At 31.8% G+C, this 23,182-nt stretch overlaps 1 protein-coding gene across 1 annotated transcript; it reads right to left on the bottom strand.

Moving 5' to 3' along the window:
- Positions 1–2,112: 2,112 nt before the first annotated feature.
- LOC114182357 lies at positions 2,113–3,918 on the bottom strand. The gene has a single exon (XM_028069222.1). The coding sequence runs from the start codon at positions 3,704–3,706 to the stop codon at positions 2,558–2,560; it is 1,149 nt and encodes a 382-aa protein (XP_027925023.1). The 5' UTR covers positions 3,707–3,918; the 3' UTR covers positions 2,113–2,557.
- Positions 3,919–23,182: the final 19,264 nt, after the last annotated feature.

Genomic DNA, 23,182 nt, shown 5'->3' with positions numbered 1-23,182 from the left:
TATCTAATATCAATAACTGTTTTGAACGAGAATATATTCAAGAAGAGGGACACGGAGTATAACATTCCTGCAACATATCCCAACACCCTACCATTCAGGAGTTCATTTTCCGGAACACATTAAACCAAATTCGAAAATTTTTTTCCGGTAGACTATCACTCCTCTTCTATTACGGAAATAATTTTTTGAAGGCTTTTCATGGGCTGGAGCAAGAAATTTGATAGGCTAAAGGAAGTCCTCGCCAAAATATTTCTTTATTTTCCATTTCCTGGGCTCATAATTTGCAAATTTGAATTTGGACTTTAATTAGATTTGTAGAAGAGATATATTGGAATTCAATTGAAGACTTGTTCAAGCCCAATTATATCTCATCAAGTTCAGCCAAGGTAGAGAAGAATAGGCAAGAGAAGTGTGACAACAACATTGGAAGTTTGACTCAAACATTGAAGGTGTGACACAAGCATAGGAAGTATGAGATTAATCTTGGTCATTGATCTAGGTCTACGATATTTAAATTTGAATTTTCCTTTAATTTGGCCACTGATAAAATCGGCCAAGTAGGCTATAAATAGTCATCATCACCCATTGTAAATCTCTTTACTCAAATATGAAATATGAGAGTTTTGAGACACTAATGAGTGATTCACTTCCTTGAGTCTTGTCTTGATTTCTTCGGAGTCAAGTGGTGATTGTCCATGGTATTATCTTGATGATAAAGATTCAACCTCATGTCACTTATCTTGAAGATGAAGATTCAACCTCAAGTGACATGTTTTTCCATCTCCTTTGTTTTGTTCTTATTCTTATGTTCTTGTCCAATTTTCTTCTTCTTCATTTCGTATATCACACTTATTTCATATCATATTTGGCCGATATCATGTTTTGTCATATTTAGTACAATTCTTATACTCTTATCCTGTTCTTAGTTCATCAATGTTGTTATTGTGTTTATTGAATCATTGATTAAAGCCTTTCATGAATTCATTTCATGGTTTAAGGCAAGGATGAGATTCAATTTGTGATCTAGTTTTCTCGCTATTGTATACTTCTATATTAAATATTATTTAAGCTTCTAATGAATTACAATTTATATGCATAATATATTTCTATTTAGTGGTCATCTTGCTATTCATCAACTACCTAAGCCGGTTATGGAGTTGCCGGATCCACATTACAATTCAGTAGTCAATTCTAAATAGTGGCAGTGGCCAACTCCAAATATTGTTATAGTAGGATAGCAGGTAGGTGCATACATGGTCGGTATGCCTATTCTGACCAATCAGAATAAAAAAATAAACTAAAACTTAGAAGTGAAAAAAACAATGAGATGAAAGACCAGTTTTGAAGAGAGTAAAAATAAAACCCAGCAGAGACCAAACATAAGATGTATGGGTCACAAACTCGCAGATAGTTCAAAAAAGTGACAGGTTCACCAGAAAATGGCCAGAGGTGAGGGATGGCCGAAAAATGTAACTATTAGCCAGAAAATGAGAACACTTGAAAATGCTGGTAAAGAAGCCAGAGGGTGGCTATATGTCAGACGAAAAACAGAGGTTGCTATCATCTCAGAATGTGCACAAGTGACTGAGAGTAGGGTTTTGGTTCTGATTCCAAGGAGGAAGGAAAAATCCAAAATTTTCCCCTCATAAGCAGCTCTGAATCACGCTATTTTACAGTTCAAAAATGTATATTTTGGCCCACTCCAATAGCGCCTTCCCCAGCTACAGTTTTCCATTATTTAGCCATAACCCTGTTCAAATTCTGTAGGGTACTCTGGCTGCTCGAAGACAACTCTGAGATAGCACCTCTATTTGGCACTAATATATACAACTACGACTGACTAAAGTATGACAATAATCACTAACAGCTGTCTGCTGCAGAAACCCTAATAACCAAATTCATGGCCTGGCGTGTTTTCCATGCCAGACAGAGACATCTTAACATGTTTATCCAAGAGAACTAAGCAGGCACAATAACAAGAAGGCAAAACCCCTGAAAACATAGGGAAGGAGTAATCTTCATTACACAAAATGAAAATAATAAAGGGATATATATATGTGTTTTTATGTGTGTATGTATGTGCGTAAGTCTGTGAATACAAATCATGTTAGCTTACAGAAAATTTAGAATAACAGTCAACTATAGATAGAAAATACAACTTTTTTCCTTTTCCTTAGAAAAGCGACTCTTTGGAGGAAGGATCAGCACAAGGCAAACTAAAGTGTAGATATTCAGAAAACCAACACTTTATATATACATCATGATGCTGAACACAGTTGCAGAAATCCCAAAATTATAACATAAGTTCTTTCAAAAGAAACGCTAAACCAACAACATGATCCTTCCCACGGTACACATTAACCTTTTCAATATAAACTGAGTATTAATAGGCACTCGTTTCAGGTATATCAAGGGCATGCAACATGGTATGAAACTTATTCCAAAATCACCACAACAGACTACTTACAAAAGATTTGTTCTCATCATCAGTTTGACGTGAGACAAAGCAACCTGCTATTTACACAAGACCGGGTGTATAACCTGAAGCAACAACAAGTCAAAATTGCATCCCTGCCGTTGCAAGCTCCAACAGATCATGAGCAGCCCTGTGAACCTTCCTCTGTTCATAGTCCGGATCATCTGTAGGCAGCTCAAACCGACAAACTGGGCATGTGTTGCGAATTTCCAACCATGGCAAAATGCAATCGCCATGGTAACAGTGGGAACAAGGCAACCTCCTGACCTTCTCCTCCAACAAAATCTCATCTTTGCAAATGGCGCATGCCAAGTTCTTCCCCTGCAACAGCTCCTCCTTCGACAACTCCACCAATGGAAGACTCTCCACAACACTCTTTGCGGCGGGAGGACTTCCCTTCAAGACACTCTCATTCTCGAGAAACTGCCCAAATAAAACATCATACTCCGCCGCATACACATAACCATCTCGAATTGTCAGCAAATCAGCAGCACCAGCTACACCCTCATGCTCCAAACCATCACCATTGTTAACATTCCTCTCCGAATTGTTAACCGCCAAGAGAATCTCCCACTCAAGGTACCTCAGCGCCTCTTCACCACCATCCTCCTCCTCTTCCTCTTCCTCTTCCTCGTCGGCATTAGTAAACCCCACCGAATCACCATCTCCATCATCTTCAACTTCAACTTCAACCTCATCAACCACCAAACCCGAATCCTCCCTATCATTCACCCTCTGCTCAACTTCCTCCCATTCAAAACCATCATTCAGTGTCCTCTGATCATCCAAACAGAGACTATCCCAACAAAACCGAACATCGAAATCGTCAAACCCACCACCCTCATCACGAACCCCGCCCTCCCCGCCACTCGAATCATCCGAATCCGAACCGAACGCTACAACCCTAAGCCCTCCCGAACCATCCCCCAACGCAAAATTGAAAAGTCTATCGCTATTATTATCATCGTTGTCCCGCGTTTGGGAATCAATGTCAACGCCAAACCCTAACCCTAACCCTAGCACGTGTTCGGAGCGATGGACGTCGCAGACGGCGCCGGAGAAAGGGTTAATGTCAGTGTCGTCGCAGGAACAGAGGCGCGAGCTAGTCTCGAATAGATCGGTGACGAAGCAACTCACTGAGTCGGAATCGGAATCGGAATCGGAGTGAGTGGAGAGGAGCGCGAAGGGATTGGAAGAAAGATGTTGGTGATGGTGATCATGACCAGACATGTTATGATATGTTACAAAAACGAATTCAATTCGATTCTATGAATCTCTTTCGTTTTGTTCTGTGTTGTGTTGTGTTTGGAATACACGACAAAGATTTTGAGGTTTGTAAAAAAATTTGAGCTTCTTGTTTGTGGTATGTTGCGTGTGATTTTAAACGTTGTTGTTGTTGCTGAAGAGTTATAACAGAGCAACGAGAGAGTGCGAAGATGAGAGAACGTAGAATTCTTTTTTACTCTGGATGTAGATTTTTTTTTAAAGAGAAAATGAAATGAATATTGTTAGGATAAGGAATTTAAGTTCATTTTAATTGTAAATTTGTATTAACGTGGATCAAATCTTTTTAATGTCAAAAGAACTAACTTTATTAGAACATTTTTTTCATTGTTTAAGAGAATAAGAGGTAATGATTGTGAGAAAATTATTACTGAAATATTTTATGGTGACGATAGGAAAAAAGGTAATATATATATATATATATATATATATATATATATATATATATATATATATATGTGTGTGTGTGTGTGTGATAAATTAACACAACTATTATAAAATGAATGTTATAAAAAAGTTCAATTTCTATAACTTTACGTGTTAAAAATAATAAAATATAAATTACGGCTGTGTTTGATACGTAAGATATAAGTGTTTATTTAATAATAGATTATGTAAGATATAAGTATTTTGTCTATCAATTATTACAATATTATATAGTCTTATTTTTATGTTTAATAAGCATTGTAATGCTGAAATGATACACACGTGGTCTTTAAGTTAACATAGTACTTCATAAATATTTATATGTTTTATATATGTTCCAAGGAATGTTTGATTCATGCATATGGCCAAGATCATTAACATGCAAAGCATGTATTATATATATAAAAGGAATCTTGGAAAATCACCTAAAGTTGTTTTGTTTCAACAACGTCTCAGCGTTAGTATTGTAAAACCTAAAAAAGACTATTTGTTTTGTACGTTGTGTAGTTTACACACTTTCAACTAAAAATACTTTGTTCAATAAGAGATAAATATATAAGCAAGTTACGTATGATGGTTATTTCTTAAATAGATTGATAAAAAAATATAAGATTTATTATATTTTCATTATATAAAAAAGATTTATAGAGATTTTTAAAGAAATAAAAACCTAAAGGTAGGAAAAATATATTTAATATTTTATGGTTATTAGAAAGATCACCTAAAATATTTTAAGAGTATCGAGGGTTTTAAGAGTGAGAGCGAAGCTCATAAATATATATATATATATATATATATATATATATATATATATATATATATATACTAAACAAGTGAGTGAATGTTACACTTGGGTAAAAATAAATAAACGTGACTGACGAGATTTGGAGGAAAAGTATAAGTAAGGTTCAAAGATACGAAGAATGAAAAATGTTTTAAATATTGAGTTTCGAAAGGGATGAAGAAAGAAATGAATAGAAAGAAGTAGAGATAGCAAACATTTTTGTTTTCTTGTATGTATGTGTTTTGAATTTAAGAATAATGATGGTTAGAGGTTTGTAATAGTAGAAAAACAACTAAGGGGAGCCATGGCCCCCGCAAATTTTTTTTTTTTTTTACATTTATATAATTTAATATATGATTTTAAATAAATTTTTTCAAATTTAATATTTTAATAAATATTTACACATTTATATATATATATATATATATATATATGAAAAAGTTTTCTTTTTCACATTTATTTTTCAATTTAATCTTTTAAACATTTTTTAAATAAAAATAATTATTTTATTAATATTATTTTTTAAATGGTTATTTATTTAATTTAATCATTTTTATTTTTTAAAATTGAACCATTATAAATGAAAATTAATTATACTAAAACTATAAAAATTATTTATATCTAATTTTATAATTATAATAATAATAATTGTAATTTTATTATTTTTTATTATCATAAAAAAAGTAAATACAATGTTTTGACTAGTTTATATAAACAAATGGACTAAAGAATAATTTAACCAAAATTTTGGCACCCCAACATATTGCATGAAGTTCCGCCACTAGAGGTTTGATGGGTAATGGTAGATCTTGATAAGAAAGTTTGAAGAGGCCAAAATAATATATTCAAATTTTATATATTTAATTATTATTACTAATATAACAAAAGTATATATAATTTAATATTGAAATCTTGTATGTTTTCCTTAAAAAAATTATAGTTTTGAAATTGCATTTGATATGAAACTCACTTTAAATAAGATTTTCTAATTTCATCTTTTCCCCTATATGTTTCCATATTTGAGAATGTTTTCTTATAAAAAGTTCCAAAGAATTATTCTAAAATATTCTGTCTATAATTTAAAAGAATTAATATGAAACTTCACACTTATAATTCTTTGAATATTAAGAAATGGTTCTCTAATTCAACAATTGAATTCCTAGCATGTTTGAAAATAGGTGAAGAAGTGAATTTATATTGTTTTCATCTTCAAGAGTATCTTCTTTTATCACTTTTAAAAAAAATGAATCTATTATTTTATTTTTCATCAATATACATATTTAAAAAAATTAAGACTAAAAAATAATTTATCGAAATCTAGTCAAAGATTGAGAGACGTAATTACTAAAAAAAAACAAATATGATAATCAAGTCACATTTAAGAAATGGTTATGAAAAAACATATAGTACATAACTTTTGTTTTTATATTCATAAAAAATAAATATACAAAAAACTAAGAAGATGAAAAAAAAAACTAAATATTAAACTATTATTTTCCTATCAAGAGAAATGGGAGAGTTATCTTTTTTTGATCTTAAAAGAGAATAGATGAGAACTGAGGGTGAGAAAATGAATTTATGTTTAACTTTCTATTTCTTTTTTAAAACAAAAAACAAAAAAAAGATATACAAAAGTAATAAATGAATACAACATGTGAGAAACTTAAAATGAGAGAAAAAAATATCTCATTAAATTTTATTATTCTTTATTATGTTTAATTTTTATTTTATTATTTATTAATATTAAATATTATATTTTATAAAAAAATAAAATTCAATCTAAAAAATTTAAAAATAGTTAAAAAAAATGAAAAATTTTGGGGGGCCCTGGCCCCCTTATAGACCTTCTAAGGTCCGCCACTATTGATGGGTATTTTCAATTCGTTTTTTAAAGTTATGAGGGTGAGATTTTATGAAATTGCATGGGTATTTGGGATAAATGGGTTAAAAAGATGGGTTTCGTGAAGACATATTTTTGAAAGTTTCTATGTGTTTGTGAATGTATTCCATCATAGCCAGGGAGGCTGCTCGGAAGTGATTGCTCGGAAAGAGAGATGGGTTATATAAGAAAGGGAGGCTGGCCTTTCACGTCATTTTCTACCATCATTGTCGAGGAAGTTGTTCGTTGGGGCGATTGTTTCACTTTTGGCCGAGGAGGCTACTATTTTAGGGCGTTATGTGTGCTTCAATGTGAAAAGAATTTAGTATTTATTTATTTATTTCATTGGTTCCTTAAAGGAAAAGTTATATTTTTTTAAAGAAAATGTTTTGGCTTTACTATGTTAACTCACCCTTCTATTTTGGTGGTTGTGGTTTCCACTTGCGATGATCGTTTTTATATGGGAGCAGATGATTGTATAGGTATTGAGGAAGATACATAGCATTAGAGAGAGCGACTAATATCGAGATATATTTAGGATAATCTTTTAGTCTTATGTTTTTCCTTTTCAACAAAGTATATTTGTAAAACAATGTACAATTTTTTTTATTAAGATTTTCAACAAAGTAGGAATGAAATTTATTTTAAATTATGTAATTTGTATTAATCTAGATTTTAGAAAGCGAAAAATTGGAGTGTTACACTAACTATTGAGATGTTAAGTTTTTAATGGATGCATAGAGTGCATTTAATACATCTCCTACATCCAAGTTGCTTATATACAAAGAAGAATGTTCAAGTGAGTTTGAAGTTGCTCAACGATCAAAAGAGGATTTGTTGCAGCTCTCTTCTTCGATGCCTATATATAACTCTCCTTTCAATAGAAGAGTAGAATAATATTAATTCATTATTTGTAGGTGCTCCAATGTTGCAACAAAAAAAAAAAAAAAAGAAAAATGGTGCCCCAAAATAGCTTTGTAAGAACATTATTGTGTTCTTTTAGCAAATTAAAAGAGAGTGCTTAACCTTGTAAACGTCAAACAACCCAACCTCTTTAGTGAGAAATCCTTGTGACATTTTTTATCACAACCTAAAAAATTTTTTTCTTATCCAATAATGGTATATTGTAAAGGAATACTTAATTTTTAACCAAAAGTGACTAGATGTTACAAGATACTTGGTGGGATAGCAAGGAGTGATTACATTCAGAAATAATGCTTGCATAGGTTAGCTAGGGGGACTACAAGTCAAAACAATACTCACTTATATCTTGCATCGGTAGTTTATTTAGTAAAACTCAATAGTTGATTGAAAATCGGACGTAGCATGTGCTATTTGACGAACCGGTATAAAAACATCTTAAGTAATTTCTTCTCTTCCTTACCTTGTTATATTGCATGTTATAACCCATGCATTAACTTAAGAAGATGAAGTTTTTAAACTCAATTATTGAAAATCTTTATCAGTTCATCAAACCGTATAAACACTACACATATTCAGACGATACCTACGAAAAACAAAAAAAAAAAATTAAAACGCATTTCAACCCTTTCTTGTTGTGATTTACTTGTTTATCTAAAGTGGTATTAGAGCTTAACCTCTAAAGGGTTGAGTGCCTTACCGTGACCAGAGGAAAATATCCAACGTGGTAGGCATGGAACCACAACTTGTTGTGAAGGAGCTCCCCTCTCTAGGATCTTGTGTTCTTAGGAGAAGATTGTCCTTATTAGAAAGTGTTGGGAATACAAGTTCGAGTCTAAGTCTCACATTGGATAAAGGTGAAAAAGTTGAGCACTATATAAGGATTAAGAATCATAAATCATTGCCTTAAGGTTTTGGGTTAAAGGTGGTGTCAATCCCTTACGTGGGTTAGGCTTAGGTTTCATTGGTGTTGAGTCCCCCAAATGAACCCCCTCTTAAAGACCTATCAGTGGTATTATAATTGATTATTAGTCTTTGTGACCAGCTCATACAAGTACAATATGGTCCATGTATCGAAAGTCTTCTTGACAAAAGGGTTAAGATAAGTGTGTCCTGTTAAAATGAACAACGGTACGAAATGGGTACTTGTGATTGGGAATGATTTTGCTCAAGGAAGAGTGTACTAGTGTGTGGAAGGGAAACACTCTTTAGAGGGAGATTTTTGGGAATCCAAGTGAGTCTAAATCTCACATGGGATATAAATGATAAAGTTGAGCAACATATAAGGTAGAATTTTCATAAACCCATTAGCTTAAGGTTTTAGACTGCAAGTGATTAGGCATGTCAAAGCGGGCCAGGCCTGTCGTGGCCCGGCCCGCCTAACCTATCAAAAGCGGCCCCGCCCGTCCTGGCCTGCCAACCCTTTTTTATTTTTTATATTTAAAAATTAAAAGTAAATAATTTTTTATATTATATAAACAAATATATATATATATATATATATATATATATATATAATTTATAAACAAAAAATTTAAAAAAGTTAAAAGAAAATTAAAAAAAAAGTGGTGGCCTAACCCGCCGGCCTGCCCTTAGACAAGGCGGGTTACAAAATTCAACTCATTTTGTTGTGGTGGGCCAACCTGGCCCGACTCGTTTTTGGCGGGCCAAAACTGGTCGGGCTCGCCCGTTTTGACACCCCTAGAAGTGATGTCAAACCCTTATGTAGGTGGGACTCAGGTCTCATTGGTGTTATATTTCCTCAATGAATTTTCCCCTCGATAGACTCAGAAAGACATGATTGAGAGTTATGTAAAGTCCACACATTATCAGTTGTAACACATCTATGGTGATGTAGAGACCTCATCCCTAGAGGAGGACTAAGAAAAAGGAAGAGTTCAACCAGATGTAGTACATTTAATTCTATTCCTTATTTAAAAAATGAGTATAAAAAGGTTTTTGGGTTGAAAATAACCAAGGTGATCTGGGACTCCTTAATCATTAACTACCAAGATCATGAAGACGTGCAACTTACAAAAGTTGTCACCTTCACCCACCGATACAAGTCTTTTCACTAAGAAAGATTACAAAAGAGTGAATAATATGTTTGGAAGAATGCAAATTCTTCTAAATAGGCTAGAAACTCTTAGACATAACTTCTCCACAACTCAAATAAATCTAAACTTTTTGGATAGCATGCCTAAGATTTGGAAGCCTAAGAAAACAACCATTACAAAGGCTTGTAACCTAAAGAAGTTGAAAAGGAAGTCAAAGTTCAAGGTGAGTTTGATGGCTAAATGAAAGATTTAGACTTTAGGTCAGACTATAGCTTAGACAATAGGTTAATATATGTTTGATGATTAACTAAGACAAAGAGGCATACTCTAATCCAATTTGCGATTTTCTTTCTATCTTTGACTCATCTTTTTGCCATCTAACGAAAATGAGAATAATATCTCTTACAAGAATTTTCTAACAATTACAATTTCACATATAAGATTAAAGTGTTGCTTCTGGAGAATGAAAAGCTAAAACCAGATAAGATTACATAAAATAAGAAAGCATTTACCTTGAAACATATTGTATCATCAAATGTAGAAAAAAATTAAAAATTTGAAAGGAAGCATAACATAATGTAAGCATAATTTTGAAAAGTGTTCTAAAGCTCTAAATCTTTTATTTTCAACTTTCAAGCATACGTCAAATAAATCTAAATTAGGGTATGATCTAAAAAATAAGAAAGATCACAACCAATTTTTTGTCTAAAAAGAAAAAGGATCTTGTGATCTCATTGCTCTCATTGTAAAAAAGTGTGACAAGTGTCAAATGCAAACACAATAAAAATGTGTCAAAATTTATGTGAAGGGATCCAAGATAATTTAAGAACTTAATGTTATAGACAGGGATGTCAACGTTGGATGATGAGGTTTTATTCACAATCCTATTTACAACAAGTGTACTGTTACAACTATTACAACTACTCGTCTCCATAGTGACTTGCAAAGGTTTATCAATAATTAGATCACAATTATAACACTTTTATGACTCGAGTTTTAATTAGATTTTATACAGTTTGAGTATTAGATTAGAGGACAAGGTTGTTTGCCTTTGTTTTCTCCTCCTTGTTAGTTATAGTTTTCCTTCTTTTATCTCGAACTTCTCAACATCCTTGCTCTGGAAGCACTCTCTTAGGTGGATCTAGATGCATCTCTACTATCTAGAACCTAGGGGATTTAAACCAAAGGTGATTTCTCAACTCTTGGCAGCCTAAACTCCTTCATTACTGCTTTAGCTTTTCCCCACACAACATCTTCTCTAGATACTGAATTAGTACCAGTACAGGTCTGACAAGCTTGTTGGACCTCAATTCAAACTAGTTTCCCAACTTAGTTTAAACCAGTTAAAATATCACAATTTAACTAAATAACTTGCAGCCAAATAATCTTAAACAGTAAAGGATAATTTAGACGAAAAACTTGTGATAAAAGAAAAGAAAAGGGAATTCAATTACAAACAACCTTACCTCTTGAATGTCTTAGCCACTCATGGTGAGCATGGATCTTCTCCAATTACAACTATCCATTCCTCTTTTCCCCTATACAATTGATCTATAGAAATTTTAGGAAGAAAGAGTAAAAGAGAGGCCTATTCTCTACAGATCTGCTTGCCTTCAGCAGAAGGATGAGTCACTGTTTTATAGGCTGGTGTGGGCGGTGCTCAGCCAGTTTTCCTAGGCTTAGTCACATAATCTTCATATCCTAGATTTCCTTTTTGTTTGAGCTTAGCCCTAAGTCCAGATCAGTGTTGAGATACATTTGTCATTGAATTCATTAGTTCATTTTCATCTTTGGTCCACTTCCAAGTTTGTGGCTTAGCAACATTCCTTTGGCTCAGTAGCAGGACGTTTGACTATGTTCTGTATTTTCAATTGTTGTGGTTAAGTTGGGTTGGCATGGCTCAGCCGCTAGATACCTTTTTCCTTTGTTCTTCTACAAAAGAGTGATGTTATTAAGATTCCTCATTTATCATCCAGAAGTTGGAGGCATGATGTTTGGACAAAATAAGACATGTTTCCTTGAGAAAAGTACTTTTCAACCTTAGATAAGTGTCTAATTTGTTATGCAAATTGGATGTTATGCAAACACTTATCACTAGATAAATATTCGTCTCATATTTGTCCCCATATTCGTGCAGGTATCCGTTATACTCGCATATATTTTTAATATCCACGAATATTCATGGGTACCCATAGGTATTTACCAAAAAAAATATTTAACAACATATTTTAACCATAAGTTCAAATAAAATACAATACATAACATTTATAAATTTCAAAAAAAGTCCAAACAACTTATTTAAATAGTGTTGAGTGACAATTTACAAAGAGAAGAAGTTTTTCAAAACCAATTGATAAAAAATAACTCATTCAAAATCAATGTGTTAATATTTTAATCATGCTCTTTTATTTTTTTAAATTTAAATTAGACTATAGCAGGTACAAATATCCACGGGTACATATACTATGATACTCATACCCGTTCCGTTAACATGCGGGTATAAAAACTACCCGTACTCATTATCCGCAAATATCCATTTTCTACTCGTTGCAGGTTTTATCCACCAATATACGCATATACGAATTTTTTTGACACCCCTAATTATATATAACTAAAGTGTTTATTTAAAGTTTAAGATTTCTATATGAATATTAAATGTGATTTTGATAAAATTATCTTATAAGTTAACTGTTAGCTAATATTTATTATGTTAAGTATTAATTGACAAATTTCTAATATATAAATTTGAAGTTTATAAAATATATTACTAGATTAGAAATATTTGATGAAATTAGTTGTTGGTAAATAATATAAGGGTTAAATATGTTTTTGATCCCTCAAGTTTCAATAAAATTTGGAATTAGTCCCTCTTCGAAACGTTTTACCAATTTAGTCCTTTTAACCCAATTTATTTAAGTTTATTTGACATTTCAAACACATTTTATGATAATATTTGAGTTAACATTAAAGCGAAAATGTGTCAAGTGGTGTAAACAATTCAAATACTATCATGAAATGCATTTGAAACGCAGATAAACTTAATAAAATTTTGTTAAAAAGACTAAATTCATACATTTCTAAAGATGAAATGTTAAATTGGTCAAAAGTTTTGAATAGGGACTAATTTCAAATTTCACTAAAATTTGAGGGACCAAAACATATTTAACCCATAATATAAAAATAATATTATGATGATAAATAAAATTTATAAATCTAAAATTATATTTAGATGATAATATATTTTTATGTAAGTATAATTTTGGGTTTTTTAAATAGTTAATTTTTTATTGAACTTTTAATATTTTTATTTAGTTGGTAAAAGTATTATAAACTTTTTAATATTTAAATGAGTTTATATAATGACTATTAATTAAATTTAATTTTTAATTTTGTTATTTTACAATTTAAATTATTATTATATTATATTTATCTTTTACAATTTTTATTATGCATACACTACAAAAAATAATTGTTTTTAGTGGGTCATATTTGGCGTTTTTTGGGTTTTACCCCCCACTAATGGTTTTACCAGGGAAAATCCTTGGAAGAGCAAGCATGACTAATCAATTACCAGGATTTTTAGCAACCCTTTGAACTAGCGCAACTTACCGAGAGTTTCGAAAACCTCCATTAATACCTAGGATTTCAAAAACCCCCGTTAATTCATGGGATTTTAAAAACCTTCGTTAATGCTTGGGGTTCTGAAAATCCCATTAATGCTTGGGTTCTGAAAAAACCCCGTTAATGTTAGTGCCTAGGGTTTTGAAAACCCTTGTTATCTCGGGGTTCTAAAAACTCTCATTAATGTCTGGAGTTTCAAAAACCTCTATTAATACTCGAAGTTAGTGCTTATATATTATTATGACATTGTTGTATTTAATAAATTTAATATGAATTAAACCTTATTTCAATTTATAATGAGAAATATTTTTTAATTAGAACTGCATCAAAAGTTAAAATTTAATTCAACAAATAGTATTATAATTAAACATCTTTTTAAATTAAAATAGATAACAATAAGTAACAAAAGATTAAAAGCAAGAAAAGTATTGTACTAAAATATAAGAGACGGTCACTACAAAAATAATGATTTTTAGATGGGGTTTATTACTTGGGGTTATTATAACCTCTAGTAAAACATACACATTGTGGAGGTTTTAAAAGCCCCGTTTAACTATCTGGGGTTTTCTTAAGAAACCCAAGGAATGTCTCTTTATTTTTTTTCTCCTTTTTCATAATTTTTAATTACTTGACCCATTACCCTTTCATCTTTTCTTTCACTTTGTTTTACCCTAATAGTAAGAAAATAAACTCTTCTCGTGCGTGCCTCCACTATGTCTCCACCGAGCCTTACCGTGCCTCCACTATGTCTCCACTAAGCCTCACCGTAGCTTCACCGTTTTTGCTTGAAGTTTAAGGTAATGAAGATCGTTATCTTGCTTTCAATTTCATCTCCTTGCTTTTTATTGCTCTTTCTCTTTCGATTTCATCTCCTATTTTCTATTTCGTCTCATTTCAATTTCGATTTTGTTCCCTACATCATTGCTTTTGATTTCGTTTTCTTGTATTGTTGCTTTCGATTTCGTTTTCCTCTTTCAATTTCATCTCTCTTACTTATGCCCTATCTCACTGATTATTTTTCCACCATCAAGTAGTAGCTCTGACACTGCCATAGCTACTGCAATCGGAGTGTGATTCCACAACAACTGCAGCCATTGTAACAGTGTGATCCCTAGTTCTGTTCAGGTGCTCCTCTTTGCTTTTTGCAGCTTCATCTCTGATTTTGTACTCTTAGATTTTGTTCTTATCTAATTATATGCTTAAAGACTAAGGTTTTCTGTTAACCATGTTTTCTAATGGTACTAATCAATTTTCTCAAATTTTTGTGAATTCGAGAGTGAACCGAAAACTGTTTAGAAAAATTATAGTAATCATTGCATTTGAGTAGAATTTAGTAACTATGGTATAAGAGAAGTGTGGACCATAGAAAAAGTTTCTCAGAGATCCTGAAATGAACATATAAACTAAAAAAGATTGCTCCTAAAGTATATATGGGTGCATAAAAAACAAGTGTAAGCAAAAGAAGTAATGTGATTTGAAGAATTTAATTCAGTCATTAATAATAAAAATAAGGAATATCATAAGGAAGTTGCAACATACCTTCTTGCCTTTGAGCTACAAGGACTACTTTGTTGCATTATTACTTGAAAGATCAATGTTCTTAAGTTGTAACTTTGGATCCGAAAACCACAGTTCCACACCTTTCCACATACATGTTATGTTAAGTGTATATCATACTTGGATGGAAAAGAATGATAAGGTTCATGGTAAGTAAGATTGATAGACCAATATATCTAGTTTAGAATTGCACCTCTGTTGATGATCTTTTCAGACATTACTGTCAAATTCCTTGAAAGACTATGATGAATTAGGAAAATTAGGAAAACATTACTCTTTTCTATCTTTCCACACTCATCAATTAGGAAAATTCATCCAAAGGGACCATGATGAATATCTGGTGTATCTGAAAAACTATCAGCTCACACAATCAATCAATCCTCATTATCCAAATGAACTTTTCCAAAATTAAAGTGAAGCAAAAACTAAGTGCATTACATAGATATTGCATACTGTCATTTGAAGACAACATTGAACAAAAGTTTTACAGTCTTGTATTATATGAATCAAACAATAATTTTTAATACCTAAATCTAAAAATTTAGGTAATATCTTGGAGAAAAAACTTTCTATGATAGAGTTTTCCAATGAAACGAACAAGAAAAAATATGTTAAAGTAGAGTTCTTGCAAGTCATACTACTTATTTTTTCAAGGCAACCTATTAATTCTAGATGTAATTTTTTGTCGCATGAGTCTTTGAATAAAGTTTATTTTCTATCTACTCACTTATTCATTGTTTCTTAATAAGGGTTGTATTTGCTCTATTAAACATTCATATTTATGTGCTTTCTAGTTCCAATGTCGATGCAATTTACCTAGTCAATAGATTTTTAATGATACCGATAATGGTTCAATTTTTATTATTTCATCATTTGTTAACCCTTCTGTTTTATTGGATAAATCATTATTTATACATGCCTTAGATAATGAAAACCATTCGAGAATATTCTTTAAATTGTGTGGTATGTCTCGTTATCCTAGCTCTATTTCTCTTCACATAGCCAATGTCAAATAGCCAATTTTTATATTATTAGTTTTCATTAAAAAACTATATATGTTGGAATATGACAAGCATATGCATATAATTTAAGTGGATAAATAGTTACCAATTCTTTTTTTTTTAATCCTAAAATAAGAGTTGTTGATCATCTTTAAAAATTTACAAATTCAAAATTCTGTGAATTATATGCAGGAAGCACAAGAGGATTTCTTTAAAGTCTTTAGAAAAAGCTCGCAAAGCCTTTGGCACTGATGAGGATCTTCTTTTGGTAAGCATCTTATACGTCAAATAATCATCTTTCACGAAGCTATTTGAACTAATATTGGGTAATTACACTACAAAAATATATAATTATAATGGAGGATCTAATACTTCCATCTCTCATGAACAAAGGCATTACTTTTTTTGGTTTCAAGTTTATCAATAATAGAAATAATGCGGGCCTATGTCGGCAAAATATAACCTTGATGGTAGTGACCAAAAGTAACTATGAGAAGCTTTAACCTGAAAGAAATCTTGTAGACACTAGTTGAAAAAAGATTTCAAGTTTTCACCTTTTACTAAAAAGTTTATAGGTAGAATTTTAAATTCTCTAATGTTAAGGTATTAAATTGCTAGTAAATTTTTGAAATTTCAATTTCTTTTGAAATTATCCATGCTAACAACTCTTTGTCATAAAACATTTCAAATTTTCTATAAAAGTGAATTGCCCTTTAAAAAATATTCCTCCAAATATCACATTCAGTAATTTTGCAGTTTTCTTTTATATGAAATAAAGTTTCAGTTCTCTGTAACAAATAATTTGTTTTTTGTTGGCCAACTAATGACTTGGTGGGATAAATGGATTTTAGTATGATGCAATGGATTTGTTGAAAATTAATTGATTATAGTAGTCATGAACTGTTATGTTTTCTTTTTTTTTAAATGGAGGACTAAGTTCAGGGAAACCATGAACATGGCTGATAATGATGCTAGTACAAGGGTTATTGACTCACTTATTAATTATGAGGTGAGCATTTCAGTCATTAATGCCAGTTTTTTAATGTTATCTTCGATTTAGTGTTTTTTTATCACTTATTTTTTCTTGGTTTACAGACTGTTTAATATTTTAATAATGAAGTTTATGAAGCTGATAATTATGACAAGTACCTAAAGAGTAAGTGATCAATTTTCCTTGTTAAGTTGGGTGTGTAAAATGGCACTAGTTATTTTGTATATTCTTATTGCTCATATATTGTTCTTGGCCTATTTGTATGACCATTATTTCATAGGTCTGTATGGACGTCTCTCACTTAAGTTAGTAATGAGCCTTCACGTTGTTGCCTTTAAACTCACTTAAGAGAGCATATAATCTTGCTTAAGTTAGCTTTTGAGTTTCAAGATTAGGTGCTTCTTGACTTTATTAACATAATTCTCTTTTATAATTGATGTTGCTTGCTTCTCCAGTTTTATTTGTGCTTCTCTTAATTCTTTTTTATAATTGATTTTGCTTGTCCTGCTGCAGTTTGTAATATCATTGTCTAGGATATGAGGATGATGCTCTGAAAACCCAACAAAGTCTTGCTGTATTGAATTTTGGTCAAAATTTTATATTTAGTGTTGTTCTTTCATCGACAATGGTGTTGTGCTCTCATGGGATCATGGATGGAATGATGACTGTTGGTGATTTGGTAAAGTTTTCTTAAATTTAGTTCTAGTATGAGGCTTGGGTAGCTTTGCTCCATTGAAGCTTTTATTTGTTCTTTAATGATTATGTTTGCTTTCATGGACAAAGGATTCTTTATCCTCCAATCTCTTTGTAGTTATCTTCTTACTGTCATAATGAATATCTTCTTTTCTTAAATTATTCTAAATTCAATATGCAGGTAATGGTGAATGGGCTTCTCTTCCAATTATCACTTCCACTTAATTTCCTTGGTTGTATTTTTCGTGAGACTGTACAGAGTTTAGTTGACATGAAATCCATGTTTCAGTTACTTGAGGTATCTTCCACGTCGAATTTTAGTAAATTATCTTGAAGTTAATTTGAAATGTGTATTGTTGATTGTGAAATTTCTTTCTTTCACCTCGTATATACCATACACAAGTTCAAAATACTGATTATTGCTAGATTTTCAAAATCTATCAATAATAAAAAAAATTTATTTTGGTGCTTCCACCACCATTTTTTTTCGTTGCACCAGGTCGATGCTCTGAATGGTAAGATCCAACTTGCCTTGGTGGTGATTCAAGAACAGAACCTTATATAGTTACACATACTCTACTACTTTCTCATGCAATTGTTGTAGATGTGTACAAGAATCAGTTCCAGGTTCTTTTAGTCTTTATGAGAACTTTAAATCTTCATATTTGACTAGGTTTTTGTATTGCTAAGTTGTGAGACTAAACTGGTGTATGATTCAAGAACTAGATTGATTACATCATCGAAAGGAAGCAGTGCTTAAATTGAGGTACATTATCACTGCTGAGTAGCATTATGTTTTTGGCATAAGAAAATCTACAAGTTTGCTTTGTGACCAGGGGTTAAGACTCTGTGAGCATGGGTTTTTTAACTTGTTGTGTTAGTGTTCACATGGTCTCTATAAATTGAACTGATTCCATTCAATCTTGACTAGGAAGCATTATTATAGTATTTGTTTGACCATCAAGTCCCTTGTTGCAGGTTTACTCTACCAAGCATGATATCACATATGTGTAGTGTCTTATGACAGGCTTGCTATTAGCCATTAGAAAAGTAGTGTGTCTCAAGGTAGCTACCTAATCACATGAATTCTTTGCATCATCCAACTTCATCTGGCTCAAGGTTTTAATTGTCATTTTATGAACCTTGCAGAATTTAGTATGACTTCATGCTGGTGCTTGTAACAACAATATATGCACACCACAACCAATGCTCCTAATATTCAACAGCTGCTGCTTTGTTAACAATACATCTTAGAAGATGCTTTAGGTGTTGCGATCTTAGAAGATGCTTGTGTTAACAATACTATGAAATGTGGTTGAAGAAACAAAACTCAACTTGTATTATTCACTCTTTTGTAGATTTTATTTAAAATTGTAGATTTCTTTTTATCCTTTTACGAATGTTATAGGAAAATTATAAATACAAAAAACTTAAAACTTTTGTCTTTTATATTTTTCATTTATTTTAAGATTTATGTATAATTAAAAAAAAGTAACAAACATAAGGTGGATTTAAAACCCTTTGAAAAAATTGTAGAGAGAACGGGTCTCAAACCCTAGTCATTACCAGGGGTTTTGTAAACCCTGGTCATTACCAGGGTTTTGTAAACCCCAGCCACTACTAGGGGTTTTAAAACCCCAGTCATTACCAGGGATTTTGAAAACCCCCAGTAAGTTGCGCTAATACCAGGGGTTGTTAAAAACCCCAGTAACCTCTTAGCTACGGTGGTTTTTCTAGGGGAAGAGGAAACCTCGGGTAAAGCCATTAGTGGGGGTTAAAACCCCCGTAAACGCCAAAAACAACCCCAACTAAAAATAATTATTTTTGTAGTGGGTAATAGAAGAAAATTAGAAAAGTTACAAGTGTGAAGCTAACTAAAGTAGTTAATAAGTTATAAGTTATAAACTCTTAAAATAAAATATTTTAATATACTTTATTAATCAAACTAACTTATAAGTTATTAAATAAACTCGAAACTACTTTATTAATTACATTAAGTAGACATTAATAATAATAAATATTACCCTTTCCTTACAATTAACGTAAACATTATTGACATTAAGAAAGTTTATGTCAGTTATAAAAAAAAAATATCTAATTGATGGTGCATTTTTAGTTAACGATACAAAATACTTCAGGATGTTAAAATTTATTTCACAAAAAAAAAAGTTAAGTTAATGTATATGATGCACCAATACTTTAATTTGGATCACGTATATGTGTCTGAAACGTATTTGTATTTGATACTTTAAAATTCTTTACCGATATTTAACAATAAAAGATTTAATCTATAAAACAGAAGTATTTTTATGTTGACAATAATACATATAATTTTAATTTGGATTCACATAATAACAATTATATTTTTATAATGTTTTTAAGAATTACTATACACTTTTCAATGTATATATATCACATATCATATCATATTATTTTTAAAATAAACGTATTGGCATATTGGACACATGTTGTATCCAATACACATATTGTATCAGTGCATCATATTATAAAAATATTTCTCGCTTTTTTTTATTTTGAATGTCTTTATTTAACTCACATTTTCAATGTTTAACCTAATATACATGGGAAGGTTTAAAACAGATGAAAAATAAATATTTGATTATTATAAGTTAAGAGTGTGTGTGTGTATCTATGTTTGTGTGTCTATCTGTGATTATTATAAGTTAAGTGTGTGTGTGTGTGTGTCTGTGTGTGTTTGTGTGTGTTTGTGTTTGTGTCTGTGTCTATGTGGTTTGTGTTTGTGTTTGTGTGTGTATGTATGTGTCTGTGTATGTGTGTGTGTGTGTGTGTGTGTCTGTGTTTGTGTTGTGTGTGTGTTTTTGTCTGTGTGTGTGTCTATGTTTGTGTATGTCTGTGTTTGTGTCTGTATTTGTGTCTGTGTCTATGTGTATCTATGTCTATGTGTGTCTATGTTTGTGTTTGTGTTTGTGTGTGTGTGTCTGTGTTTGTGTTTGTGTGTGTATCTATGTGTGTTTGTGTCCGTGTTTGTGTGTGTGTGTGTATGTTTGTGTTTGTGCATATGTTTGTGTCTGTGTCTGTGTAAATTTTTATGGTCTATTAAGTCCTCAAACGTTTTAAACTTTGAATGAAGTATATGTAGTTAGATTTCATAGTTAATTGTATGATGTAACAATTACTTTACACTATCATTCTATTTAAATGTTGTCACATAATATTTTACTATAAGATATTTAAATGAAGAGATCTCAATCAAGGGTTTCTTGTATTTAACGACAATTATTCTTAAAGCAAATTAAATTATTAAATTAAAAAAAATCTATAAGATATTAAATTAGATAATTAGTTAATAATGAAATTATTAAATTATTAAATATAAAATAAAAAAGTATGATTTTATAATTATAATTTTATATTTTAAAAATTTTTAAATTATCTAATTTTATAATTAATATTTTTATATTCTATAATTAAACCATTATAAATTTATAAAATTATATAATTATATAATTATGAAATTGTAAAATTGTAAAATTACAAGAATAAAGAAATTACGAAATTATATGATAAAAAATTATAAATTTTGAAATTATGATATTATAAATTATGAAATTATGAAATTGCATAATAAAAAAGTATAAGTTGTAAACTTAGATAATTAGATAATTAAAAAATTATGAAATTATATTTTTTATTTTATATTTAATAATTTAATAATTTTATTATTATCTAAATTTATATTTTATAATTTTATATATTTTTATCTTTTAATTTAATATTTTATAATTTTAATTTGTTTTAAAAGTAATTTTTCTTAAATACAGTAAATTTTTGAGGTAGATCTTCATCATTACATTTTTTTGGTATTATGTGGCAACATTGAAGTAGGATGATAACATATAACTGTTACATGACATGCGACAATTAAAATGTTTTAGTATTTTGAGGACTAAATACATCACACAAAAATTTAATATGAACTCAATTGAAAGTTTCAAAATTTAGCAGGTACTCAAAATATAATTAAACTTATATTTTATTGAGTAAGGTTTTTTCCTCCTATATTTGTCTTTTGGTTTTGTATGTATGAGCTAGGAATATTTATGGTGAAATACGATAGAAAAAAGTGAGTATTGGTTATTCTAGTGGTGTAATAATATATTTGATTCTTTAATTAGGTTTCTTGGAAATAATTTTGACGTTCTTTAATATTTTTCATACAAATATTTGACTTGAAGAGCATATTAAGTAAGGGAAGTTAAAAAGTTTATGACTATAATTAAGGTGAATTTAATACTTAGTAGAGCTGTCAATTTGGGCCCTAGTCCATGGGCTAGTCTTGACTCACTCTTCATTAAGCCCCCTTTTAGGAGGCCCCCAAATGAGGGGGTCAAACAAGAGCCCCAGCCCCCAAAGCCCCCAAAACCCCCTCTCTAGTAGGTTAGGATCATGGCTAAGGTGGGTTAGGCCTTCTTAAAATGCTATATTAAGCCAGAGTCAAAGATCAAGTCCAACGACTCGGACGAGTCCTAAGACCCGACAAGACCGACGACCCAAATGGGTCCGACGAGACCGAGGACCCGGATGGCCTAACGACCCCGATGGGGTCGAAGATCCGGACAGACCCTATGATCAAGACCAGCCCGACGAGGAGGAGGAGCCTGATGACCAGGACGGGCCTGAAGACCTGAACGGCCATAACGACGACAAGGACCAGAGGAACAACTTGAACGGGCCACACAACTTGGACGGGACATACTACCCGGACATGCAAGATGATTCAAATGGGCTCGACGGCCCGAACAACCCGACGACCCTGACAACCCGACGACCCTGATAGGCTCGAAGAACCAGACAGGCCCCAGTACCCGAACAAGTTTGATAGACTCGACAACCCTATCCGGGTCGAAGGTTCATCTTGGTTGTCCAACTTGTTGGGATTGTTGGAACCATTAGGTTCGCCCGGCCCTTCCGGGTCGTCGATCGATTTCGGGTCATCAGGCCTATTCGTATCGTCAGGACTGTTTGAGTTGTTGGGCACGTTTGGGTCATTGGGTTCATCTAGATTGGCGGGCCCGTCCCGTTCGTCTGGCCTGTTGGGATTGTTGGGACCATTAGGTTTATCCGACCCATCCGGGTTGTCGGCCGATTTTGGGTCATTGGGCTCATTCGTATCGTCGGGACTATTTGAGTCGTTGGGCACGTTTGAGTGATCAGGTCCGTCTGGATCGTAGGGCCTGTTTGGAAAGTCGGGTTTGTTTAGGAAGTCAAACATTTCTGGGTCATCGGGTCCGTCTAAGTCGTTAGGCCCATTCGGATCATCATGTCGTTTGGCTTGTCCGGGTCATCATGTTGTCCGGGTTGTTGGGCCCCCTCGGCCAATTCGGGTTGTCATACACGTTTAGGTCGTCGGAAAGTTTAATAATAATTTTAAAAAATAATATAATTTTCATGTTTAAGAAGAAAGTCCATGGGCTAGCCTTAACCCACATGGCTTTTGTGGGGTTTTTGAC

This window comes from Vigna unguiculata, chromosome 4 (assembly GCF_004118075.2).
Source record: "Vigna unguiculata cultivar IT97K-499-35 chromosome 4, ASM411807v1, whole genome shotgun sequence".
Lineage (NCBI taxonomy): Eukaryota > Viridiplantae > Streptophyta > Magnoliopsida > Fabales > Fabaceae > Vigna > Vigna unguiculata.
The sequence above is the reverse complement of the archived record's forward strand: the minus strand, read 5'-3'. Positions and strand labels throughout refer to the sequence as shown.

Excerpts from the sequence above, each read along its gene's own strand:
- LOC114182357 (XM_028069222.1), bottom strand. The coding sequence starts at position 3,706 with ATGTCTGGTCATGATCACCATCACCAACATCTTTCTTCCAATCCCTTC.